The 10,405-nt window shown below is 33.6% G+C and overlaps 1 protein-coding gene across 1 annotated transcript; it reads right to left on the bottom strand.

The window, feature by feature from the left end:
• Nucleotides 1–919: 919 nt before the first annotated feature.
• On the bottom strand, nucleotides 920–1,450 carry LOC127811240 (transcriptional regulator TAC1-like). Its single transcript, XM_052350948.1, has one exon. It carries the CDS (start codon nucleotides 1,448–1,450, stop codon nucleotides 920–922), a length of 531 nt encoding a protein of 176 aa, XP_052206908.1.
• Between the last annotated feature and the right edge of the window lie 8,955 nt (nucleotides 1,451–10,405).

Below are 10,405 nucleotides of genomic sequence, written 5' to 3'. Positions count from 1 at the left end.
ATTCATCTATCAATGAGCTGTATACAAACCCGGGAATCACAATACATAATGTGTTCACTTGAAAGTATGATAGTATCATTCTCTACACTAAATTACAATTGCTTATTAATTGATTAATTGCTTGGGTATATATCCATGAATTTTAAAATATATATATATATATATATGTAGCCACCACATAAATAATTAACTGATGAATAAGAACACTTGTAATTAATATCTATTAATTATATATTGTTTCAATCTTTACTATGTTCCATATTGCCTTGCAATCAATGTGAAATTATAGTTAATTTGCATGTCATTCTAATTAAATGACAAAACCCGAACTGCAATATGACTTACCCTTCCAAATTCCTAAGATAGTCTCTAAGTTATGCCTAGTTTTCATCATAAGATCAGAAAAATCTAGGGAACAAATGAAATTACGGATAAGGAAGAGAGACGAAAAACAATAAACAACATGCATGCGATCTTGGATATTCTCGTCTCTAACCAGTACATATCTCCAACATTAATATTAACTTCAATCTGAAACGTCGACATTAGATACGATAAGCAAATCAAATATACTTGATTAATTGCTGACAATAATTTTACATTAATTTTGAGTGTAAAGGATAATTTAGAAGTGAGCTATAGGCAACAAGGCTACCTCAAATGAAGCTGTAAAATGGGATCGATTTCTCCTTAATTCTCCTTTCACCGGAAGATTTTCTATTGTCACGGACTTAGAGCAGCATACTTGTTTCAGTAATCCCCAGTTGCAGACCACTTCTTTTTTATCCTTCCTCGCCTTTTTGATTAAGAAGACTAATTAAGCAAACTCATACTCATAATTAAGTATACTCGTCAACACAACGATCTTCATGAAATCAGAAAACATTATAAAAGAATTCACTCTCTGTACACACTGTAATTATGGATTGTGTCGGCCAAGACGAAGCTCCAAATCCAGTTCCTTCTCCTCCTGGACATCTTCCTTAGGCGGAAGGCCGATTTGCAAGCTCAAATTGGCCGTCGCGCTTTCTTCTTCCTTGCTCGAAAACCCCGAATTGGGAGCACCTAAATTGTGACCTGGATGATAGCCATGCTGGAGACTAGGGTTTGATGCAGGAAAGTACATTTGATAGCTCTTCATCTGGGCTTCCAAGGCGGCGTGGTAACGTGCCTGTTCACTTGAAACCGGCGCAAAGAACTTGGCCTCACTGGACTTGCTAGACGGCGAAGTCGTCGAATGATCGGAAGTTACAATCTGCTTGGCCTTCGCCTTGTGCTTCCTGTGTATGTTCATGTGACCTCCTAGGGCTTGAGCGTTGGTGAAGCCACGCTTGCAGAAGGTGCACTCGTAGGACCGGCGAGTGCCCTCGCCGTCGTCGTTGACTTTCTCCGGCTGATCGGCGTCATCGCTCGAGGTCTCGGAGTTGCTTCCTTGCTTAGTAAACTCCATATAGCTTAATTAGCGCAACCCTCCTAAAAACTTCAACAAGGGGAGCAAAATGGATGAGAGAATGAATGTAAATGAGTTGGAATTAGGGCTGCAGAGAGAGAGAGAGAGAGAGAGAGAGGGTGGAGGGAGAGATGGAGACAATGAGAAGAGATAGGCAATTTTATATAGGGGCACTCCAGTGTATTATTTCAACTGGGACAGATTCTTTTAATTTCTTCTTCGTCTTTTCTTCTTCTTCTTTCTTTCTAATTAATCTCTGAGAGATGGCTTTACTGAGTTCTATTTTATTATTATTCTTTTGTTAAGTGAGTTTTAATGTTGAATTAGCCGGCTTTGTGACGTTCCTATCCTTGACTAATACTCTATTTTCCAGCTCCATCTGTTAATTTCTAGCCCAGTGTTTATATATATGGAAAGGACTTGGTAAAACTCCATAGCAACTACCAATGAGCTTACAACAACTAGCTACAGCAGAATAATACTTGTTTCCATAGGAAGAAAGCTCTTTTTATTTTCAGTTAGGACCCATTTTCATAAGCTAATTTCATTCTCATTTATAGATACTAAGTCAGTCCTCTGTGTGTGTGTGTGTGTGTACAAAAAATGTAGTCAAATGAGTCAAGTTTGATCGATGGTTAATGCCATGATTATAATTAAAGTAATATTATAAAAATTATTAGATAGCTACTCAAATTTATATTTGATGGAGATAAAGACTGTCAATCCTATTAATCCCATTAATATATATGTTCCCTAGGTCAATTAATGTTAATGACCATATATCCATCAATAATTTGAGTGATAACGTAGCCTCAATATTGAATTTGTATGTGCATAATGCGTGCTATGATTCTATGACCAAAATCTTTGTGGTGTGAGAATTATTTGGAGTTACGAGAATTAAGATGATTTTCAATTTCTTCATTCACAAACTATCTACTAAGAGAGTTTTATAGTTTTAATGTTCAAAACTATATATCAAGTGGATTTTTTTCTCAGGTGTGAGGTTGTGGTCATAGACATTAAAGCCAAATCACACTAAATTTCTATGCATTATGTTCTCTTAATTTCTATATGTAATTGTTCACTATCCAATCCTAATAATCTGGATCAAAACTACCCAACAAAAACAACATATAAAACTGCTATAAATGATTACGGTTAGTAAAGAGGACAGGGACAAGTAATAGCTGCATATGATCTTTGAAGATCTCTTTTCATATATAGGGTTAGGGAGAGGAACCAAGTTGAGAGAGAGAGTCTATATGCAAGAACTATATATCTACTAAACCTCATCACTTCTGAACTTCCATTTATATATGCATATATGCATATTTAAGTCCATATCCCACTTTGTCTCTTCACTTTGAATCTGGATGGATGTATACATATACCCTAATTAACAATATTGGAAAGAGATCTCAATGCGATCCTCTTCCTTGCTGCATATGAAGATTTGCTTCTTAAAGCATACGTACGTGTTGACTTGGTATATCATTCCATTTAATGCAAGCTCCAAGGCTTTGAGTAGGTAATATAGGTAGTAATTAATTTAATTAGTACTCCACTGTTGATCAGAAAAAGAGAGGAATGAAAGTGCACAATGGCTAGGTTTCAAAAGCTAATCGTGGGTTTCATAAAATACCATATGTCTTCTAGTGCTCGTTATCATTATTAAGTCCCAGCTTGCCAGTGCTTTGGAGCCAGCCTCATTCAAGACGGCCAAAATGACGCGTTTTTACACTGTAATCTGCTAATGATCCCATGCTTAATTAGTTAGCTGCTTGACCATTTCTTTCTTTCTTTCTTAATTACAATGATTATTATATACATATGTGGGTGATAATAACATGAGTGACTTCTTCCCACAGCCAGATGATTCTTGGCTGTGGAATTCAATTTAATTAAGTTCGTTACTGTCTGCATGCATCCATATGCAAACAGACGGCATTTTCTGAATTCATCCAATCTTGGCATCTTCATATCTACGCCTATTTCTTCCATATAAATTCATTCTCTCTCGTGTGTTCTTCTGAGTAGCCCATATAAGAATTAAACAGAATCTGTGAGCTTTCAAGTACTATTTTATTTATCTAATATATCCCGCCCACCTAAAGATGGATGATTCACAGAACTTGAGACAGGTTCTTTCTGGGCTGGTATGAAAATTGGGCCTTCTCCCAGGCCCAACAACTCTTTGGACATTCACAGAACCCAATTCATTTATGGGCCACACGAACAGCCATTCAAAGTTCTTGGGCCTCAAGTTCAAGAAAAAAGAAGTCACATCAAATATCTTTATCAATTAATTAATTGTAGGTGCGTAATGAATGAATGCAAACAAGCATGGATGGACAAGAAGATGATGGTCATGTGAAGTGAAGTTGAAGTTAACGGTTGTTAGGCGATCGAGACGGCGACGTGCGCCCAGTGGTGTGGCTCACTTTACGCCATCCCTCTCTACTTTCACTAAAATAAGCACCCTGCACTTTGTCATCCCTCCCCCTTGTCTCTCCGTATTTTTATCAACTTTCACTTTCCACTTGTCCACTCCTTCAATTTTGCAACCTCCCCCTCCTACTCTTTCATTATTTTCCTATCTTTTCTTTACTTTCAATGTATATATCCTCACTATTTGTTGATATTACTTCATATATTATAGAACCTCACCAAAGGATACTACCTAAAAGTTACTAATCAAGTGTTAGTAAAACTTTAACCTATGATATTACTTGTAATACATATCACATGCTATGATGCATGGAAACATCTTGAAAATACTATTTTGATATTTTTTAAATATTTTTTATATCAAAACACCCAAAAAAAATATTTCTGAGCTATTTATGTAATTTTAAAAGTTTCATAATATTAAAAAAAATATCAAAGACGTGTTTTTATCCATAAATATGCTATAAAAGAAATTTTTTTTGTATCTAACTCAAAATTTTTAATTTTTTTGTAATTTATTTTAATAGTTTATTTGAATGTATTATAAAATTTATGTTTATTTTTATATTGAATAACTATTTTTTATAATAAAAATTATATTTACAAAAGACCCTAATATATTTTGTATTTAAGCATTTTTTTCTATATTTTCATTTATTATTTTTAAAAAAAATATTATTTCTCTATTTCTATTCCGTATCCCATCGGTTTCTATTTTCCTTTATGTGCAATGTAAACCGCATGTCCATCCACTCAGCAACCATTCTAATTAAGTTGATTTTGATATTAGTTACAAGTTATTACCTAAAATTAAGGGTTGGCCAAATATAATTTTAAAATTTATAAGATTAAATAACATATAAAATTTAATATTAATAAACAATGGATGGAGGATCATATCATAGGAGATACTTGTGTTGTGGGTTTTAATTTATCATGGATTTCTTCCTATCTTGTGTATCATATTAATATAAATATATAAAATATTAATATATAAGTGTCAAGTTTAGGTGTCTAAATAAATGTGTCAATCCAAAACTTTTTATTATTTCAATTATATTCATGTACTTATATTTTTGAGTCAATTTAACTCATTTTTTTATAGGTCAAAATATAAAGATTAAATTAACTAAAAAATATAGATGCATGGGGTATAATTGAATTAATAAAAAATTTAAACTGTCAAATGAAAAAAATATCAAGGAGAGGAGTTTAATTAAATCAAAAATGCAAATATAAAGGTGCACTTGAAACAATAAAAAATCTTAATAACCATAAAAGAAAACACAAAATTAGGCAAAAAAATATATGAATTTGGAGGGTTAATTGGCATTGGCCCTGTTTGTTGTAACTTAATTAAAGAAATTATAGTTTCTAACTTCTTAGATTATAGTTTCTAAAACTTAGAATAAGTTATGAACTTATTTATTACAATTTCTGAGAAGTTGTAGTTAAACAGTTGTGATGTTTGATACCATAAGCTGTAAAATAATTTATTTTTGTATAATTATCCATAACACTCTTAATAGTTATGTAATGATAATTTAAAAAATAATTAGTGTATATGTATAAGTTTCAAGTGTTATAAAAAAATTAATTAGTGTATAGAGAGAAAGGGAGATGGCGAGAGAGAAGAAGAGATCTTTAAATGGAGATGACGGTGGAGAAGAGAGACCATTGATTGCGTGAACAGAAGAATAATTCTTTGTTGAAAATATGGACAAAATTGTCACAAAAATGTATCTATTTAATCAAAAGTTGTAAAAACTGGGATACCCCAGCTTTTACCCCTTCTAAAAACTAGTAGAAGGTATAAACTAGAATTCTAAAAGTTACAACAAATACTACATACCTATTTTTTTGAAACTAGAAGCTAAAAATTATAATTTTTAATCTGCAACAAACAGCCCATTATGAACTTGGCATAGCGTGTGGAATTAATACATTTAATTAATTAATGGGTGACTCAAGTACAATACCAACTAATTAAGGATGGCCACGAATTAGCATTATTGCACATGCATGCATGGCTTTCACGATTACTTTTACTTAAATAATTGGCTTATTAGCAAGCTTTGCTTTTGCTTTTGCCTTACAGTCTCTTTCGCTTTGCAAGAGGATTAGCTCATCTAAGTACATATGAGTTGTGAGGGTAACTGATGATTAGCATTTGATTAAACATTGGATTTCCGTCTTGATCCTGCTCTCTCAGCCTCTCATCTCAAGCACACTGGAACAATTAGCATTATAATAATTAATCAGTATCGTCGTACGTACGTGTTCCTTCTGCTAATTAGAAATTATAGGTGAATTAAGATCAACAATTAGATGACCTGTGGATCAAAATTAAATTTATTATATTCTAAAACGCATTTGATGAACTGGGCCTGGGGGGCTGGGCCGTCTAGTGTTGAGGGCTCTCGTACTCGATCGGCTCCCTGGCTGAACTAAAATTGACTTGGGGATTGACAATTGTGCAAGAGATGGCGACCCCAATTGGCTAATCTGTCCTAGTTGTTAAACCATTGGATATGGATCGTCCAGAACTGACCCACTAAAATGAACGGCTCTGATTCACTTCATTAGCTGGGCCATGGATCTAGACCCCACATTTCAATGCATCGGTCACCAACAGATTAAAGTTCGATTTATACAAAATTTTATGATAAAGAATCAATCAATTTTTAGTTGGATGATGATATTTAAATAATTTCTATTACGCAAACTTTATCAAAATATAATTTCTCTCATTGATGACAGGGGGTTTGTAGGTGGATTTATGTACCTTCTTCTGTACTTTTGGCCAACCATGTCTCTTCGCCATTGTTGCATGTACAGAAGGGGTTTATATATATAAAATGACACACACACACACACGCACAACACATATATATATGTGTGTGTGTCTGTGTGTGCAATGATTGAAGACATGACGTGGGGTCTCTGGGTACCCTCCTGAAGTTCTTCCAAAACTCTTTCACATCACAGTGCTGACTGGAATAAACTTTAAGTAGATTGTGGCTAACTGGTTGTAAATTAATAAGATTTGGTGATCTTACTTATCAAAAGAAAAGAAAAAAAAGAGAGATTTGGAGATCTTTGGCTTCGTGCTTCACTAGTTCTTCTTCTTCTTCTTCCTTCAAGTGTTTAGGGCATCTCCCTTTTAGATTCAAGTTTTCTGTTTAATGGGGAGGAAAATTAAGCAGAATTAACGATATAATGGATAATTATTGATTTTCATCATGTTTTCATGTTCTATATATAACTAAAATTGTTTATGTGGAATTATTATTTCACAAAAAGTTTAGTGGTAATCACTCACGATCGAATTGAGACGAAATAATACATAATAATTCAATGAAATTCGGCCTTGATGCATCCTTTTACGAGCACATACTAATGGAATAATCTACTTAAATGATATTACCGATTATTTGTCTATATAATCATTCAACAACTAAACTAGCTAGGGGTTTATTTATAAGCATCGAGTCTAACAAGAATTAGGTTCTCAATAGTTATTCATTTCCTCTATTCACAATTAAATTATTTGATATTGTTTGTGACACTCTTGATCTCTATCATATGCAAAATTTGAGGAGTTTTTTAAATTATTATTTTATGAGAATACCACTTTAATATGTTATACCAAATATGGGTCGAAAAAATAATAAAAGCATATATAGGCAGGCTTATGGTCAGCTGAGATAATGGGATTCATAAGCCAGCGCAGTTGGAATATCCTCGATAAAGCTATAGCTTTTGGAAAATACTGTCAGGATGCAGGCTGCTTGTATTTCGTGCGACACAATAATTATTCGCAGGGATGTTTAATATGTGCAATGTTCATTATTAATGTGTTATCTATTCACTTGTTTAATAATCTTAAGTAGAGTTAATTCTTATCAAAGTACCACAAAAATATAATAATTTTATGAGCAAGTATGAAAAACTTGTAGGTATACAATATAATATATATGTATATATGTTGCGTCGAGGCATGGGAATAGACTTTGCATGTTTGGTTCTTCCTCATCATAAGCTGTCAAAACCCCTATAGAGCTAAGCTATATATTCCTTGTCTTTTTGGCTGGACTATTCATAATACAAGCAAGGGATTTTCAGCTGTCATTATATAGACCCCTTCTCTTATAACAAGAATACAGATATATATACACATACATGCAAAAAGCAACAAAAACTAACAAGACAAATTAAGGCACTTTTGGGCGGTGAAGAATCATTATTGTTGGAATTGTTCCATTATCATCAAATTAAAAAAAAAAAAGAGTGAGAGCTAGCTTGCTAGCTACTCCCTGTATTGGACAATTTTTCATGTGCCTACTTTGAGTAATAGAGTATTAAATTGATATTACATTGTCTAACCTCGTCAATGGAATAAGACTTTTATAGTAGATACAAAGATTCATTCAAACCCTGATCTAAAAAATCCATATTGTTTCCTCTTCCATTGGTTAGTGAATAGTGAAGAAATGTATAGATAGATAGGGTTTGGATGACAACTAAAATCAGGGTGGAAATTAATAGGTTTGAATAATTAATTGGCGGTGGGGGTGGTTTGTTTGTAGGTGTGTGAGTGTCTTAGAGTCCCAAATGGGGGTCTATCAGTTCCCTGTAATGCTGTGTACTGGGCAGAAGTCTCTCATTCTGTTTAAGGAAAAGCCATCATGCCATTTGATGCCCAGACATTGTCGGGAACATGCAAACTATCAGATTTTGGGAAAAGTATCCAATGGCCCACCAAAATTACACTCCTTAAAATCATTGACATTGCAACCCCCATGCTAAGTTTTAAGTTTGCACAAGGCCAGACATCAATGATGGAGATTGCTACCAGCAGCAGCAGCCCATTCACAACATATATTATATCTCCCCTTCACCTAATTCCTCTTCTCACGTCAATGATTCTCATTCTCTCTATGCCTTTTTCTTCAATTTATTTGGTAATTAAAAGCCCTTCGTTAGTTTAATTAGCCTTGACTTGCTTATACTATGCATATATATACAACTTTTGAAGGCAAATTTATACACCTTTTGTTTTTTGCTTGATAAAAGTTCATTGAACAAGGAAACAGCCAACCGGAATACAACCAAAAAACTGAAAGAAAAATCCTCCTCCCAGGCGATGCTTCAGGGAGGCTCAAAAATCAGGACAGAACTACTTGAACCCCTGCTATATCTACCATTGACTCTACGTACAGGACTGTCATGGCCTCTCCTATTCATCTTTTGAAAGGACAGGAGATTATATATCTATCTATGTATATATATATATCTAGAGAGAGAGAGAGAGAGAGAGAATTCCAAGATATTATATGTACCATGAGATGCTAGAGATGTGATTACAATATTTGCTATATGACACATCATTTACATTATTGTTAAAGTGAGATAAAGCATGGGAGAGGAGGACAAAAATTTAGTAAAGCTTTTGGATGTACAGAGGTTACGATCTGTAAGGTGGATATGCCCTGGCATGTTAGGGTTCAAGCTTGTGCATTTCATCATGTTCAAAACAAGGTTAAGACACGATCAATCAAATGGCGATGGTGGTCTTTAATTGATCTTTTTTTATTTATTTATTTATTTTTAATTCTTAAGTCTGAATTCTTTGCAGAGTACTGTATACTGTTTGTTGATACAAAACAATACTAGAGATGAAATGGGGACAAATATGTAGCAATTTATATATATTTTAGTGATAGTTTTTCAATAAGGTCTAATGCCTAGCTAGCTTTGTCTATGATCGAAATTGAGTGGCAAGAGCATAATTATCGTTTAATCTGTGATGTAAATGCATTAATTGTCCTTCCCCAATATGTATGAATGTTTATATATGATCACAGTAAAATGTAGCGCTGTTATAATAATTATATAAGATAGATTTATCCATGTGATCTTGAAAGGCTTCAATAAGAGCTGAATGTTTATATGTATGCCTGATATTAGTACAACTTTTATAACTAAGAGCCTGGCAATCCATTCTGTGTAAGTCACTTCGTTAATGAGAAAGGAAAAAGAAAAAAGCCAGCCTGATTAGGCACCTTCTTCTAAGATGGAGTTTTACCTTTTTTGTAACTAAATTCAAATAGATATCCAGCTTTTTGACTTGTTTGGTTACAATATTACAAGATCAACCCCACAACAATAACAAGTATTTAATTAAGCTAATTAGTTAATTAGTACTTGAGCAATAAATTAAACAAATGCACAAAGAAGAAGCCATTTGCAGGTATATAATCAGCAAAGCTAAACAAGATCTTAATAAACAAAAGAAAAATAGGAGGAGCATCATTCTCCTGTCTCCCCAGTCCACACACAGACATCAGTCAAAGCTTTAAAAGCATCTCATCATAATAGAAAGTTAGACCAAATATTTCAGCAGGGCTGCAGTTTCTCTGCAAGCGTTTGGAAAAACTAAATTTTGGAATACAGAAGAACATAGATCATCATGTAACAAGCATATTACATGGCCGTGGAGAT

This window comes from Diospyros lotus, chromosome 10 (genome assembly GCF_014633365.1).
Source record: "Diospyros lotus cultivar Yz01 chromosome 10, ASM1463336v1, whole genome shotgun sequence".
Lineage (NCBI taxonomy): Eukaryota > Viridiplantae > Streptophyta > Magnoliopsida > Ericales > Ebenaceae > Diospyros > Diospyros lotus.
This window is presented reverse-complemented; position numbering and strand designations above follow the sequence as displayed.